The 19030-nt window shown below is 37.1% G+C and overlaps 1 protein-coding gene across 2 annotated transcripts; it reads right to left on the bottom strand.

Annotated features, from left to right (window-relative positions):
* Nucleotides 1-395: 395 nt before the first annotated feature.
* Nucleotides 396-7639, bottom strand: LOC127831939 (lambda-crystallin-like). Of its 2 annotated transcripts, XM_052357025.1 has the most exons (6): nt 7524-7630; nt 6973-7207; nt 6316-6477; nt 5916-6110; nt 5491-5596; nt 396-1623 (listed from the first exon to the last, which is right to left on the bottom strand). In XM_052357025.1, exons 1-6 carry the CDS (start codon nt 7547-7549, stop codon nt 1421-1423), a joined length of 927 nt encoding a protein of 308 aa, XP_052212985.1. In that variant the 5' UTR covers nt 7550-7630; the 3' UTR covers nt 396-1420. The 2 variants fall into 2 exon arrangements, with proteins under 2 accessions (XP_052212985.1, XP_052212986.1); XM_052357026.1 differs by lacking the exon at nt 6316-6477 and having other exon boundaries at nt 7524-7639.
* Nucleotides 7640-19030: the final 11391 nt, after the last annotated feature.

The following is a 19030-nucleotide window of genomic DNA, read 5'->3' as shown; positions in this document are numbered from 1 at the left end:
CGGGAACAAAATTAAATTTGTTTGATTTGTTTTTGATAACCTGGTTTATTTTGAACAAAGTTCATTCAGGTTGTTCTTTTGATTTGACAGTTTTTTAATTAAACATGGTCATTTAAACGGCCACTTGACCTAAATGGCCACCCGTTATATCAACAAATGTCTGCGTATTATTAAAACTAAGCGGGTTCATAATTTACCGGTAAGTAGCTACATATGCGCATATTTCAACGTTGCACAGACCAAAAAAATCTTGTTTTCCATTAATTCACCTTCTTTCATTTGTTATTTATCCAATCCATATGTGTACATAATGAACATTACTGAACGTTTACCGCTTCATTAATTGTATGAGTGTTAATGATTTTTTTACTAATAAAACCAAAAAAAATCACAAGAATGATAATACTTGTTATCGATAAATGTTGTTTAATTTCAGTATTCGCAGATTGGAATGAAAATGTTAAGTTGTCAACTGAACTTACGATAGGTAAAAACCTCAAAACTTTGTTTGAAAACTGATATGTAGATATCAGTTTAGAGTATTGGGTTACATTTACACAGCAATCACAATGTCATGAATAAATTTCCATTTTATACGTATTGACATGTAAATACCAATTGGATTTTAGCAAGAAACTATACAAGGAAATGTATTAACTACCAGTAGAAACAATCGTACGAAGTCGTAAACGCAAAAATAAAAAGCAGTCGGCTACTAGGAAGGTTTCTATTCAAATCTTCTAATCGTTCTTTTTAAACGAACGCGTTTTGTATTTGCGACGTTATTCGACAAAAAGGTTTACACAGAACTTATGTTCTTACAATGCGTTATTTACACAGTTGAAATTTCCCCATAATATGTACCCATACGACATGAGGTAGGAAAACATTTTGCTTGTTGGTTTGCCTCACAGTTTGTCAGCATATACATGAGCATCGGTAGACATTTTTGTTTTTTATTTAAAGAGTGAATAAACATGGATTTAGCAAATCTTGAAAACATGGAGCCGTTCTCTTGTTCGACAAAATGTATACAATTTGCACCTACTGGATCTCATTCAAGTCGATAGATGTTAACATAAATTCAGACGTACATCTTTTTCAGATTGTTATACCGCTGTTCGACTGCTGATATTTAGCTAAAGCTTCTGATGATGGCCTTTATCAAACTTCAATTGCCTGGTGTATATTTGAAATACACCTTTTTCTTGACGCTGTAATGGAGTTCTCTGTTCAGAATTTTTTTAGTTTCACATGAAAACTGTTATTTGAGTGACTCTGATAGAAAGAGTGACTGTGAAAGTCTGTACAAGAACATGCATGCAACATCTTGTAAGTAAACATTAACAAATTTTTTATTTTGTAAGTTGTAATATGCATATGCTTGTTGTACCTGTGCGCTGCATGAAAATGAAAACATTTATTTATGTTTCAATTTGAAAAGTTCCGCCAAGCGTTCATCACGCCATTTTCTGCGCTCTTCGATTTTATCCAATGGGATTCGTTCCTCAATTTGCTGCTGAATGATATCCAGCGTTGCGCCTTCTAGCTTGATTGGCGGTCCGGACTGATTTTGTAGTTCATAGATTGAGTCCCCATACAATGAGCAGAAATGCTTAAGGCCTACAAATATAAAATTCAATAACGCCTCAACTAATATAATAGAATATTTAGATATCCTAATACATCAAATACATCAATGCCCCACTACGACACCCACGTACATTTAGGCGTCACTACGATACCCACACACATCAAGGCGTCAAAACAATAACCGCAAACATCTAGGCGTCACTACGATAACCACATACATCAAGGCGTCATTACGATACCCACAAACATCAATGAGTCACTACGATACCCACATTAAGGCGCCACTTTGATACGCACAGCAATGCGCCACAACAATACCCTCGAGGCGCCACTACTCAACCAACATATATCAATGCGTCACCAACATACATCATCAAGGAGACACAACAATACCCACATACATCAATACGCCACTATGACATCAACCTACATCAAGGCGCCACTACAATATACACACATAACATGTTGCCACTACGATACCCACATATATCGAGGGAGGGGGTTGTAAGTACGATACCAAGCACATCAAAGAACAACTACGATAGCCACATATTCAAGGCGCAATTACAATACCCACATACATCAAGGCACCACTACGATACCCATATACATCAAGGCGCAACTACGATACCCATATACATCAAGGCACCACTACGATACCCATATACATCAAGGCGCCACTACGATACCCATATACATCAAGGCACCACTACGATACCCACATACATCAAGGCACCACTACGATACCCACATACATCAAGGCACCACTACGATACCCATATACATCAAGGCACCAGTACGATACCCACATACATCAAGGCACCACTACGATACCCACATACATCAAGGCACCACTACGATACCCACATACATCAAGGCACCACTACGATACCCATATACATCAAGGCACCACTACGATACCCACATACGGCGCCACTACGATACCCATATACATCAAGGCACCACTACGATACCCATATACATCAAGGCACCACTACGATACCCACATACATCAAGGCACCACTACGATACCCATATACATCAAGGCACCACTACGATACCCATATACATCAAGGCACCACTACGATACCCACATACATCAAGGCACCACTACGATACCCATATACATCAAGGCACCACTACGATACCCATATACATCAAGGCACCAGTACGATACCCATATACATCAAGGCACCACTACGATACCCATATACATCAAGGCACCACTACGATACCCACATACGGCACCACTACGATACCCATATACATCAAGGCACCACTACGATACCCATATACATCAAGGCACCACTACGATACCCATATACATCAAGGCACCACTACGATACCCACATACATCAAGGCACCACTACGATACCCATATACATCAAGGCGCCACTACGATACCCACATACATCAAGGCACCACTACGATACCCACATACATCAAGGCACCACTACGATACCCATATACATCAAGGCGCCACTACGATACCCATATACATCAAGGCACCACTACGATACCCACATACATCAAGGCACCACTACGATACCCACATACATCAAGGCACCACTACGATACCCATATACATCAAGGCGCAACTACGATACCCATATACATCAAGGCACCACTACGATACCCATATACATCAAGGCGCCACTACGATACCCATATACATCAAGGCACCACTACGATACCCATATACATCAAGGCGCCACTACGATACCCATATACATCAAGGCACCACTACGATACCCACATACATCAAGGCACCACTACGATACCCATATACATCAAGGCACCACTACGATACCCATATACATCAAGGCACCACTACGATACCCATATACATCAAGGCACCACTACGATACCCACATACATCAAGGCACCACTACGATACCCATATACATCAAGGCACCACTACGATACCCATATACATCAAGGCACCACTACGATACCCATATACATCAAGGCACCACTACGATACCCACATACATCAAGGCACCACTACGATACCCATATACATCAAGGCACCACTACGATACCCACATACATCAAGGCACCACTACGATACCCACATACATCAAGGCACCACTACGATACCCATATACATCAAGGCACCACTACGATACCCACATACATCAAGGCACCACTACGATACCCATATACATCAAGGCACCACTACGATACCCATATACATCAAGGCACCACTACGATACCCATATACATCAAGGCACCACTACGATACCCATATACATCAAGGCACCACTACGATACCCATATACATCAAGGCACCACTACGATACCCATATACATCAAGGCACCACTACGATACCCATATACATCAAGGCACCACTACGATACCCATATACATCAAGGCACCAGCTACGATACCCATATACATCAAGGCACCACTACGATACCCATATACATCAAGGCAGCCACTACGATACCCATATACATCAAGGCACCACTACGATACCCATATACATCAAGGCACCACTACGATACCCATATACATCAAGGCACCACTACGATACCCACATACATCAAGGCACCACTACGATACCCACATACATCAAGGCACCACTACGATACCCACATACATCAAGGCACCACTACGATACCCACATACATCAAGGCACCACTACGATACCACATACATCAAGGCACCACTACGATACCCATATACATCAAGGCACCACTACGATACCCATATACATCAAGGCACCACTACGATACCCATATACATCAAGGCACCACTACGATACCCATATACATCAAGGCACCACTACGATACCCATATACATCAAGGCACCACTACGATACCCATATACATCAAGGCACCACTACGATACCCATATACATCAAGGCACCACTACGATACCCACATACATCAAGGCACCACTACGATACCCATATACATCAAGGCACCACTACGATACCCACATACATCAAGGCACCACTACGATACCCACATACATCAAGGCACCACTACGATACCCACATACATCAAGGCACCACTACGATACCCATATACATCAAGGCACCACTACGATACCCATATACATCAAGGCACCACTACGATACCCACATACATCAAGGCACCACTACGATACCCATATACATCAAGGCACCAGTACGATACCCATATACATCAAGGCACCACTACGATACCCATATACATCAAGGCACCACTACGATACCCACATACATCAAGGCACCACTACGATACCCACATACATCAAGGCACCACTACGATACCCATATACATCAAGGCACCACTACGATACCCATATACATCAAGGCACCACTACGATACCCATATACATCAAGGCACCACTACGATACCCATATACATCAAGGCACCACTACGATACCCATATACATCAAGGCACCACTACGATACCCATATACATCAAGGCACCACTACGATACCCACATACATCAAGGCACCACTACGATACCCATATACATCAAGGCGCAACTACGACACCCACACGCATTAAGGCGTAAATACTATACCCACATTCTTCATGGCGCAATTACAATACCCAAATACATCAAAGCGCCACTTCCATACATACATTTATCAAGGCGTCATACTATATGCATCACTGCGCCACTACGATACCGATATGCATCAATGCACCACAACGATATCCTTACACATACATCAGTTATGTACGATGATACCGACAGTGTCCAATGCGCAACTTCAATTATCACTCACATCTGTGCGCCTCTACGATAACGGACCGCACCATCGTGCAAATAAAAACCGACACCCATCCATACGCAGCTACGATAACGATACGCATTAATTTACCGATTCAAATAATGGCAATGACACGAATCAAAGCGTAACTAAAACACCCAACACGTCGGGACGCCACTTACCGTTGGCGTTCAGGTACGAGGTCTCCAGGGCACCGAGGAAGGCGTAACGCAGACCCAGTCCGTGAGGCATCAGCTTGTCAAGGTCAGCTACACTGACCACCTCATCCTGCAAGTAAGTTTTAAATAATGTTTTAGCGCAGGTTTGTTTTATTATATTGTAATGTATACATTATTGATAAAACATTCATTCAAACTGCTCAGTGTATCCTGACTTCCGCCTTCCAATTTGAAACTTGGTTTCCTGTCCAGGTTGTGTTAAATTGATGTTCAAGAGATATCCACAAATAATACCGGTTATTCTCCCAAACGGATGCAGAAAGTCTTGCATCACGTTTGCCACTCTCTTTCTGACCCCATGTGTCACCCTTTGTTACTAGGCTCTAGGCTAGCATAACGTAAGGCAGACATATTTATTGTTTGGATACCCGTATAAGCTTGAAGCACTCGGCCGTGATTGCGTGCTGTATGCGACAGATGATGAACCCAGCCGTCTCTTTCTTCGCCACGATTGGCTCCTGACCGACGGACTGTAATAAGCGCCGGGCGCCGGAAATGACGTCATCGTCCGTCCATGGAGCCGGAATGATTTCCACCAGCGGCACCAGATGCGGCGGGTTAAGCTTTCATAAAATATAAAACAAATTACTCTTAACGCTGTAGTTGCGTACACTTAGCAATACAAAAGAATACAAACTCTACCGTTTAACGCCCGAAAAGAGGTTATTTACGATTACCGTTAATTTAATGATTTAGTAATTGCATGGTATTTTTGTTAATCGGATAGGGTATCGTCCAATTTATCCATTATCACAATGTTCTCATTACCGGATGAGCAACGATGATTCTTGTTTTCTTGCCAAGACCTTCTGACAGGCGAGACGCGAAGATGTTTCCCGTGGAACTGGCTAACATGACGTCATCAGGCGCATACCGTTCTGCCTCTTCAAAGACTTTCCGCTTGAGCGTGAAATCTTCGAAGACGCACTCCTAATTACGCACACACACACACATCTTAATATATGGACTGGTAATGTGTTATACACATATTTAAACTTATTTTGACATCTGACTTGATTATAAATGGTGTTGCTGGTGTACGTATTGGTTTATGTGTTATTGAATGAGAAAACTGGGATGAACTTGTTTATTAACAAGATGCAGAAAAGTCTCATTGTTAGCAGTGGTTTAACTAGTGTCCTTAGTGACAGAAGCATCGGTCTCAAAGTTTATGTAAGCCATATGTTTACGGGAAGACTGTTAAATACAACCACAACAATCCAAAAGAGGACATGAACAGACATTGTAGTGGGCGGTTTAAATACAGCACAATTCAACTATCGAACAATTCCATGTTGTGGAAATGCGTTCAACAAACTTCACATGTGCGCTATACTTCAACAATAGCAGTTAACCAACTGAATACAACGCTTCCTATTTGACCCAATTTCGCATACATTGAAGGTATTTCAATGAATATTTAACCTGGACGTATGCGGCTTCACGCACACACTCCTGTATGGAGTACGCGGGTTTTATGAGACCGAACGCCTTGTCCGCCTTAACGGTTCCCCGGAGTGCGCCTTTGGTTTCCAGCTCCACCATCTTAGTCAAAATGGCCTGGGTACCAGATAGCAACTTGCCCGGGTCGTTGTCATAGATACGCACCGGATGTCCGGCTGTGGAGAACACGATCGCCCAGCTCTGACCGACCAAACCACTGAAACATACAGAAGTATTTATAAATATAATTACATGCTTAGCATTTTGCTTGTGATTATTATTAATAAACCATGTTTTCTTTATTAGTGTTTTTAATTTCAATATTTACTTATGGATTGTTAAAAAAGAAGACCATACTATCTTGCCAAAAATGTTTGTGCATGGCGATAAGCCAACTATATATGAAAAGAAACGTATTGTTTATGGTACATGCGAAACATTTAATTGTACCGTTTTAACTACATATTTAGATTTTATATGTTTACTTTTATATCGACAACTTTGATGAAACAATAAATAGGATAAATATTTACCAGCCTATTATTCCGACGGTCTCCATGGCTGAAGGGTCTTCAAATATAGAAACTAGGCCAGTATCTTATCTGAGTGTAGAACACAGTTATGCATCATAATTATGTACATTTACCTACTAGCTGAAGTGCTCACAATTCGAAATATAAGGATTTATAGGATGCACCATCACGTTCCTATGCAAATATTGAGAAATAACGGAGTACATGTAAAATACATGTAAACTTAATTACGGATATTTAATTAGTTCATTACGGTTTTTGAATTGGCATATTTTCACCGTTCCTTTCATTTCAGAAAATGGTATAATAACTACAATGTATAACAAATAAATACAACAGCTCAAATCATCCCTTATTTATTTTCCTTCGATCTGCTTAAACTTTTTTACAAGCCAGTGGGTGATTGTTCTCTCGAAAATGATTGTGCACTTAAAAAGATTAAGCACGCACATTCCAGAATTCCCGATAGAATGTTTCAGGTTTTGTACAAATTAAAGGTATACACATGTAAGTAAGCAATACGAAAAAAACGATTGTTGGCATCAATTTAATTGAGTAGTGTCCAGCCTTATATAGTTAGCTCAAACATTGCACTCGATATCTTATTGGCATTATCGTTTCCATGTATTCTTAAATGCAGTGATTTTGTTCAACCTTACATACTTGTTTCTCTTGCAAAGCGACCGGCCTGATCGCAATTAGATGAGCAAATTTTTATAGCCAGTGTAATGTATTGTAATCGTATTCCATTCGCACTAGTTACAGAATAACGAGAAAAGGTGCGCAGAAAATCAGTTCATTCTCAAAGATCACATAGCAGAGAGTGTCTGATACAGACAGAGTAATTCACTGCTCTCGCTGACAGGCTCAAGCTCCCTAAAAGGCAGTAGGGATAAAAAACTTCTTCGAGACATCCTAACAACCTGTTTCATAATATAAATAATTCAAAAGAGGACTGTATTTTACTTCTTGTATTATGTCGCTGCTATGCTATTACTACTTAAATTTTATTCTTAATGTTTAGTATTGTTTTCAATATGTTTTCAATAGGTTCTCTCTGACATTTTTCCGACATCTAGCTAAATTCTTGTCGCCAAATTCCTTTATTTGTGATTCTTTCAATCTTGTTTTTAATTAATAAAACCCCGTTTTGGTAGATATTCAAGTATGCTAGAATATAAGTCATCTTAGCAAAAATGTCGCTGGTTTAGGCTGAATTGTACGAAATGTACAGAATATCGTTAGTTAATATAATTGTATATGTGCAATGAGGAAATTAATTAAGATACAACCATTAAAGTTTCTTAATGTTAGCTAATAATATATCATCTCTAGTCAACGTGATCGCGATAGATCTCGAGATATCGCGAGACCACATGCAAGCTTCAAAGTCAGCAAATAAATTAGATAAACAAAGGGGCGTCTTACACGGTAATTACAAAGACAGCGCGCACATTGCACTTGATACCGGTGCATATCAAACAAATTAAATGAGCAATTAAATCACTTTCATTTCCATTAATGTAACGAGTTTATCGCCGTTGAAGATAGTTCTACACAAGGGTCAAACTAGACTAATGTACGTATTATGACTTTTTAGCTCTGAGAGTAAAATGATATTATTACGTGAAAGAGTGGCGTAATAATATCATTTTACTCTTTCTCATCGCTACACGTTAATCTTTCTTTGAACAGAAAACTAATTTGGCGTTTACCATTTTTTTAACAACGAAGAAAATTAGACCCGGACTTGAACATAGCATAAACTTAAAAAGTTCTCATTTCAACTAGACACACACATTTATGAAATCATGAGTTTTGTTTGAATCGATATCATTTCCGCACTTTCGTTATTTATCGGTCAATGAACATTGCACTGTAATGGGTTTGTCTGGTAGTTAGTCAGCATAGCCCCAGTGAGCCCCTGCTAAATAAGATCCGTACCTGTCAGCCGATGGGCATGTACAACCGCTGCAATCTAACGTATTAGTTTTCTATTAACGCGGGCTATTGTAGAAATGAAAGAAATGCGTTTTGTGAAACAAATTATTAAAACTGGACAATAGTCTGTTTATATAACACTTCTTTGGTTTGAAGAGATCTTGTGTTTTCCGTTGAGTTTCCACTGCAAAAATATTACAATCTTCCACTGTGAGCCTATATAGATCACAATATTGTTATGCTTCAAAATTACTTTGTGAATTTGTATTCCAGTTAAACAATAGGACACATGTCCATAACTATCACACTATTTTTTTGTTTGTTTATGTTGAGAATGTAATTTAATTGCAATATGAACGTCCCATTTCCAGGAAATAGAAATATATTATTTTATAATGAACCGTTATTGAAATTGAAAGAAAAGCTATTACCTTATTGACTTAATTTTGCTATGAGTAAAAAACAAATATTATATTTCATTGAAATAAACTTTTAAATATAAATGCTTTAATAAAAATAAATTGACTTAATTAGCATTTTATATAATAATATTTTTAAGTAATAGTAATATTACGAACTTAATCATAAATGTCATTGATATTTCTTACATTCCATTAATTTCCACATTATCTTGGAAGTATCAAAAATACATATTGTCTGCAACCCCCCCCCCCCCCCTACCCCCCCCCCCTAAACAACTTGTCAATATTGATTGATTTGCTATTTTTCTTTTAAAAAAATGTTAATATTGGAGCACTTTTCTGGACTATCTTTTTAAATAAAATGTGTTGTGGGACAAAGATGTCTTTGAATTCACATTATCTAAAATCTTCACTTGTCGAGAAGACGAAAAAGATACCCCATTTGGAATTAAACTCGGTGGTTAATTTGTTAAAGCTTAGTTTTGTCCTTCTAGCAACATTTCTTTTTGCATAACGTGCGACACAAACCCAAAATATATTAATAAAGGGACGGACGTACAAATGAAAAATACCCCTCCCCAAAAACAGAACAAAAACAACAACACAAATACAAAACACAACAAGAACAACAACCCAACAACAAAAAAGATTAACAAAACAAACACATACATTCTGAAAGAGGTGGGGGCATAACAAATCCTAACTCACACAAACATATATTAAGTAATGTATTAATCGAGATCGTATGAAAAGCTCCGTGCACTAAATTTCTTCCTATATTTGGTTCTTTTTTGTAAATAAATAAATTATGTTACTAATTGCAATTATGTCTACAGTAATATGAAGACATATTTCTTCTAGAATTTGAAATTACGATAAATATATGTATGTCATTTACTGTATGATACACTTTTTTACCTTTTATGTTCTAAGTAGTTCTATTAACAAACGAACTCTATAATTGTTTATCAGGACGCGTGGAAGCAATTTTTCGTTATTGTTATATTCACAAAGTATAATTTTTATTCATGTTTGTAAATAGATTTTAATGTAAAAAAAACATACGTAAATTCAACTGGAGTAGACTTGCGATATTTTTTTCTTTCCTTTAAAAGCCCAACAGGATATGTTTTATCGCTTAAACATAGTGTTAATCTAATTTTTTTTTCATTTCGAATCCGCATATGTACGGTACAGCAGGTTAACTTCTGACCGCTTGAAAAATAAAACAAGCTCTTTCTTCACGTTTGTCTGTTACTTCATACTAAACAGCAACCCAAGTTAGTTCCCGTAGTCTGTTACTTCATACTAAACAGCAACACAAGTTAGTTCCCGTATTATGAAAAACTAAACATGTAAAAAGCAAAACAAGTACAAAATACATTTCCTCTGATAACTGTAACATAGTATGAATACATATTAAATTTATAACGCGTCTCCGTTTGTTATGCTTTTTAAGTTTGCTTCTTTCAATTCATGCATTATTTTGTTGACATTATAGTATTAACATGTCAATATTTATTTCTCCAAATTATTTTATAAGAAACCACTTCCTTAAACATAAAATTACAGTTCAAACGACTTAACAACAGTTTGTCCTGTGTGTGTGTGTGTGTGTGTGTGTGTATTTAATATGATTTTCGCCGGGACATTGTTTAAGGCAACGACAGAAAATAGACCTGTGAAATTTTACCGCCCACTTCTTCCGTCATAAAACAGAATTTTCGCAAACATGGTTAGAAATGTGTAGCATTGTCGTTATTAGACTGGTTTGCTGATGTAGCGGTTTAATCTGACATTCATGTAAGTAACTACTTATTTAATACCATTATTTATACGATTTGAATTCATGTCGAAAGCATTTAAAGCGAGATTATACGATTTTGTCAACTATTTATTAATTTATATAAAATGTGTAGAAAAACTTATTAAACATATATTTCAATATAAATTAAAATAAAAGTTAAGAAGAACATGTGTCGACAAATGCGAAATAAGCCAAATAATTAATTCTGAAATCGAAAATGTCTGTACAGTCGAATTCGCCAGCATGTAAATCATGCATGTACGATGTGAGTCTAAATTTAGTTTTTCGGTTCATTTTAAATTCCTGCAACGATATCTATTCATACGATACACGAACACTTACTAAAAAGACGAACGCTTCGGTTATTGTAGGAAAATATGTACAAAATATCTTCGTCACAATCGGCCCGGGGCGCTAATTTGTCTTTGCTGCATTTTATGAAATTCGTCTTCAATGTATAATTTTTCTTGCCTATTGTGTGTTATTGTAACATATTTTATCAATATATTGCAATTAAATTTTAAACATATATGAACAAAATCGTATAATCTCGCTTTAATTTGTAACAGATGCCATTCGGTAACAATGATCTACCACTAACTTACCACGAACATATTATATTGATGTAGGTGCCTTAAGACTGGGTGTTATTTAAAGGAAATGCACTTAAAACTCTTTTTTATATTCGTGTATCTAAATTGCCAGATCTAAAACACACATATTTCAATGTGTATGCATTGTTGAAAGCAATTGCAATTACGTATCTTGAAACCGAAATGCCTCAGTTAACTTTATTCTCAGGCAATAGCTTAAGATTAACGATACTTAAATCACAACTAGAAAAAAAGATGCAAACGTAAACAAAAATATGTCATTACAGCCGCAGCATGCCGAACAACACTTCACGAGTCAACGAAAAGATGCATCGGAAGTTCTAAACTTATAGAGGCATTCGAAACAGAAACTTAGCTTTCCCGAAACAACGCAAAGTAAGCTTCACAAATGAAAACGTAAAAGTATAATAAAATCATGACACCGCTGTTGTGAATTAACTGTTAATATATTTCCATATATTATTGCATATTTATCCTAGCATCTTAGTCATAATCACAAATTCGACCATTCAAGAAGGCAACTTTTATCATGCTTGGACCAGTCTACAGGTTAAATTATTGGCGGTCTCGTATGCAGTCGAGATTAGACATGGTTCGTTTTTCGTGGGGTTCGTTGCGAAATTATCAATTCCTTATTAGCAATCTGATAACGATGCTTAAATTATGGGCAGCGAAAATCAGTTTGCGGACGCACGCCTGGGTTAAAACAAATCAGAACAAAGCAGCCGAATATTCGAATTTCGTGCGCTCGGCTGCATAATTTGTTTTAATTTCATTCCGTACCATGAAATTACCGGGTATAAATCGAACCTGTCCAGGGAACGCCCCACAAGCAGTTTGGGTAGAGCAGACGAGAAAGTGAACGTTCGTAAAACGACACCTGATGGAAAGCAGACGACATTGTTCCCATATTTTCGACGAACTCGGGGAGAGAAAATTAGAGAGGGATTTAATCTTGGAGAAAACATTCGGTGTTAAGGTGAGTGGTTGTGTTGTACATTGTGTTCTTTATTTATTTGACACATTATGGCGCATGCACAAATACGCGAAAAACTATTTTGTTTAAGAAAACAGATTTTAGATTTTTATAAAGGATTATTATGCATACTGTTTATGACAATTAATTTGAAAAAACCTTGTTTGCCTACACCTTGACGACTAATTAAATGCAATAACGGCTCATGACTTTTAATACAACAGAAATAACTTTTAGCTTATGTGGATTTGAAACAAATATTTATCACGAACAATGCACGTTAAAAAATAAATAAAAAATAAAGCAATCGAATTCACGAGAACACTTGAAATGTGCAGGCATTTTTTTCTGAACAAATGTTTTAATTTCATGTTAAAATTCAATGTTTAACTTCTGCAAGCCTATGTTTTATGTCTTAACTGTGTACGAATCTCGTTTTATGGCGGTCTGAAGAGCTCTTACCATCTCAGTCGTGTTTGCCCGACCTGCTCATAAATATCAGATGTACCCGTCAAGTGTTTTTATTGTGGATATTATAGGTGGCGTAGCTTGTACAGAGTCTTCATTATTGGGCATTGTTTATGAATATTGTTTCAAAGTTATTCATGAAAACTGACAAAAATGGTTTCAATAATCGTGTTTAATTCACTTTTGTAATGACTTGTAGCTGAATCCATGCTTTATTTGTGCTAAACAAATTTATATTACGGCAATAATGTATTATACTACTCGCAAAGTTAGCTAAATATTACCACGGTTTACACTGTAACAAGCATAACTCGCAAAATAAACTTTAAAAATGTTTCTTAAAGACGCCTTTAGACATTAATTAGAAAAACAATACGGCTCGTATGAATATTCATGAGCGCCATGTTGCAAGCCGGTCGGTCATTAAGACGTGTAAGTTAATGCGTTTTACTTTTCACATTCTTATTTTACGATGTACGATTTTGAGACTTTTACTTTTTCAGTGATTTTTTTTTAAATTTATTATGTTTGATATTTTAATGTTGATCAATTTCAATTAAAATTACATGTAGTATTAGATATGCTCGATTGGTCATTGTCGGCTCGGGTACTACTTACATGACCCCGGGTACTCTTAATTAAGTATACTTACATGTGCCCCGGGAACGGTAAATATACTAAAACGCAATCTCCACGCAGAGTTGTCGTTCCTTGCTCTCACATACAATTTGATGCAGCTATGCTGGTTCCAGTCAAATCTCTGAGCGGAGGTTGACTTAAACGTACCCGGAAAATTTAACGCTTAATCGGCCGTTGTCGGCGATTTAATTTTTTTTTATTCACATTTATGTCAGTTTTCTGTAAAATGGCCTCTATATTATCGAAACTCATACTCAAAAAGCATGTTGATGCAGCTTTTTTTAAAAAGAGAAGTTTGTTTAAGATAATCGATAGCGCGTTTTACGACATCGGATTTTGGACGGAAATACAACTCGGGTACAGTCTAATATCGACCGGGTACGATTTAAGTATAGTTACCGTACCCAGGGTACATGTAAGTATACTTAAGAGTACCCGGGGTACATGCAAGTAGTACCCGAGCCGACAATGACCAATTGAGCATTAGCTATGTGTTAAATTAGTCCGAGTCCAACTTTCAACATAATCCGTTCTAAAATAAGAGAGCTATAGTGAATTTGCAAGCGTGTTGCGTTAAAAAAGTCTCAAAGTGTATTAAAGAACTGCTTTTATTTTTATTTAAACTCTCAAACACATGTATCACCTCTATCTACCCCGTCTTAGTGTTAAACATTTTGTTAATGACACCAATGGAAGCATGTTTTTATTCAAACAAAGACGTATTTTTATTTATTTTTTGTAATTATAATCGTTATTTCTTAGTCCAAGAATGGATTGGAGAATATAGACCCTGTCATTTATTTGATCCTCTGAGAAGCTCTGTCGTTTCGCCAAAGTTTAACAGAAGCCGGGGCCGAAAACACGTGATTCATTATCAACTTGGTTTATCAATAATTATATTTATAAATTTAGTACGATGTACGCTATGTATATTATTATTTTATAAATCCGTTTGAAATAAAATTACTCCGTGGATTTCTTACCTCTGCGACAATTATAAATACGACGTTTAAAACCAATATGTGTAGGAAATAAATAATAGCAAATACAAGTACAACGCATTGCTTTGACATGAGTTTATATACTTATTATTCTGTTCTATGAAATTGTTGACACACAGACTTAAACGGAAATTAGTATGTCTAAAGCAAATTAATCTATAATTAATTTTGAAAGCATGGTATTTTTGCATAGTTGAAAAAATACTTATTTAACCTCACACAACAAAGTACTTGACAGGTTTGGAACGTATGACATATTTAACGAATGCCAGTGACATTTTTGTAATGTTATCGTAAACAACCATGATATTTAAGGTGAAGCCTTATATGGATGCACGTTTCATGTTTGCAAAAATATAAATATCTTAACAAAGCATACAATTCAAAACAGCAGAACAATGTCTATATGGTAATACGAGGAACTGAAAACAGATAGCTAGTCGTTTTATGAAACAAACCGGACTTACGAATTTGAATGCGACATTAAACAGACTTTTCATCCGTTTATCGAATGAGATTGCTGCACTTATTCGTGATATCATCCAAGATTCAACAGATGTACACGAGAGTGGACGTTTGCAGGATGAAGATACGAAGAAATAAGAGGAGGTGGAGTAGCATTCAGATGTAAATCATATAGACGACGGAGAGGCGTAAGGGATTCTGAGAAGGTTTTGGAGGACGAAGAGGCGTAAGGGATTATGAGAAGGTTTTGGAGGACGAGGAGGGTGAACGTCGGGGATGTGACGGTGTAGAAAAGATAGTGAAAAGACAATAGGAGGTTTACAATGATATGAGTCGCGTTCTGAGAAAACTGGGCATAATGCATGTGCGTAAACCGTCGTACCAGATGAGCCTGTGCAGTCCGCACAGGCTAATCAGGGACGTTAGTTTCCGCTTTTTATGACATTTTTCGTTTAAATGATGTCGCTTCTTAGCAAAAATCCAATTTAGGCGGATATTGTCGTTCCAGATTAGCCTCTGCAGATTGTACAGACTAACCTGGGACGACACTTTAAGCACATGCATTATGCCCAGTTTTCTCAGAACGCGACTCATATGTTTGACGAAAATTGTAGGTGTAAGAAACGGAGGATGATCGTTGCCAAAGAAGGAGGGGTAGGAGGAAATTAATCAATTAGACAATAAGTACGAGAAGACCGATTGTGGAGGAGATGTGGTAAGCGAAGAGGATGGATCGGATATATTGAAGAAATAACTAAACGATAGGATTGCAATATTAAAATGTGAGATAATTGATGTATCGCAATATTCATGTTGAAAGACAATGCAGCCAATGACCAGGTGCTGAAGGGAGCAATTGCTGACGGTCTGAACTGTAGAACTGTCATGGAGTTGCTCTCTTTACTAGCCTGGTTACAGTCAACGAAATACGGTGTGACGGTCTGAACTGTGGAACTGTCTTGAAGTTTCTGTCTTTACTAGCATGGTTACAGTCAACGAAATACGGTGTGACGGTCTGAACTGTAGAACTGTCTTGGAGTTGCTCTCTTTACTAGCCTGGTTACAGTCAACGAAAAACCGTGTGACGGTCTGAACTGTAGAACTGTCTTGGAGTTGCTCTCTTTACGAGCCTGGTTACAGTCAACGAAAAACCGTGTGACGGTCTGAACTGTAGAACTGTCTTGGAGTTGCTCTCTTTACTAGCCTGGTTACAGTCAACGAAAAACCGTGTGACGGTCTGAACTGTAGAACTGTCTTGGAGTTGCTCTCTTTACTAGCATGGTTACAGTCAACGAAATACGGTGTGACCGTCTGAACTGTAGAACTGTCATGGAGTTGCTCTCTTTACTAGCCTGGTTACAGTCAACGAACTTCGGTTAAAGTGCGATTGTACTGGATGTGTGAACGAATTGACTGCTTTGAAAGAATTGACCGCAAGGGAATAATACATGTAAGTTTGCATCTCGCGTGCAATGAAGGGTTTGCATCTCGCGTGCAATGAAGGGTTTGATTTAACAATAATACATGTAAGTTTGCATCTCGCGTGCAATGAAGGGTTTGATTTAACAATTATTCTGTATGTTCAGCTGTTCAGTCCATTATTAAACAATAATTCTATGCTAGAACAGTTCAAAAGAATGACGATGCCAAGTTAAGCAAACTATAAGAACGAGTAAACTGACAATCGTTTTGCACTGAGGTTCATCTGCCTGCAAATAAGACACTTTCAGGTTACAGCTCATACTAATCAAACTAATAAGAGTTAACAAATATGCCACATAGATAATACCACATATTTTATACCACTATTCTATTTTTAACGTGTATGAAACCGGTGCATTTTTATTCTCAAAAGTTTCCAGACAAAACTAAATAAATGACATATATGGTAGGTATCGAAAGGGAAAATACTTCTTAGAAAGGTATATTGTTATAATATTATCCGCAATGGCATTGTTGTATACAAATCTATCCACAAAAATGCTAGACATCTTTTTGACGATGCTGCGAAGCAGCTCGTCTAAGTTATCATATCATGAAAAAATTCTTCACAATGGCGACCAATGTAAAAGACCGAGCCAGTCCGATTGAGATAGCTCGATTTTTCTGATCGGCATACCTCGCTGAATATCATTGATAAAGGTATAGGAAGTTCAGCTATAAATAGGACAGCATATTCTCGGAAAAGATTTAATAATAGTTTGAAAACATTAATTTTAAATCAGTTATATTCAATCCATTATATGTTTATAGATCAATGAAACAACTATGCATTTTCTGTATTGTATTTGACATTTTTCGTGATTCAGTAAATAAATTGCGAATTAAAACGTGTATAATTAACTTTCAGCGCGATCATGAGTGTAAAGAAAACGAACTATTTCGAACCTGCCATTTGTAAACGTTGTAGCGACTATGGTATATAAACAGCATAATAGCCGTATGACGTCTGTGAAACTTGCTCTTATGCGTGCTTTCTCATTTTGCATATTTAATAAACTTTTCAAACAGAAATTACAGAGCCACATCAGTGCACATACTATGTTTAATAATGCATTCGTTTGTTGGATACTGTTTGCTGTTTTAAACGCATATTAGGTCATTTCGCGGAGATTTAGTTAACCTTACCATGTGTTCATTGTCTAACTCACGTATTCAAGTGCTCTTACGACTATGTGCTCATATCTACTTTCGGGAATCATCATGAAATTATTGCCGGACTTATCAAACAAACATGCCTAAGCTTATTGAATAAGAGGAGAAAACAATTAAAAGAGAACAATTATATGTTCATGCACATGGGCATGTGAAATTACGTCCGTACACATAGCATTATTAACTTAGGAAAGGAAACAACGAAATATAAAGTTTGGTATGATATACTTGTGAAATTAAAGAGCATTGTGTAATTAAAGAGCATGTCAAGTTTTGAATTTATATGCCGAAACGTAAAATTATAACCCACAAACGTTTTTCTGTAACAGAACGTTTTTTTAAGATAAGTGGTACAAAAAATACACATGTTTTTATATCAATCCTCTTCAAAAACATCGTCACACCAGTACTGTCAGTACTTTGATTTTAACAAGGTATTTTGCCTCGCTGACCATCTCATAAATATATCGCTGTTGTTCGTAACAAGTTCATTTATTGTGCGGCTTTGGGTCACATACG

Source organism: Dreissena polymorpha, chromosome 5 (genome assembly GCF_020536995.1).
Source record: "Dreissena polymorpha isolate Duluth1 chromosome 5, UMN_Dpol_1.0, whole genome shotgun sequence".
Classification (NCBI taxonomy): domain Eukaryota; kingdom Metazoa; phylum Mollusca; class Bivalvia; order Myida; family Dreissenidae; genus Dreissena; species Dreissena polymorpha.
The sequence above is the reverse complement of the archived record's forward strand: the minus strand, read 5'-3'. Positions and strand labels throughout refer to the sequence as shown.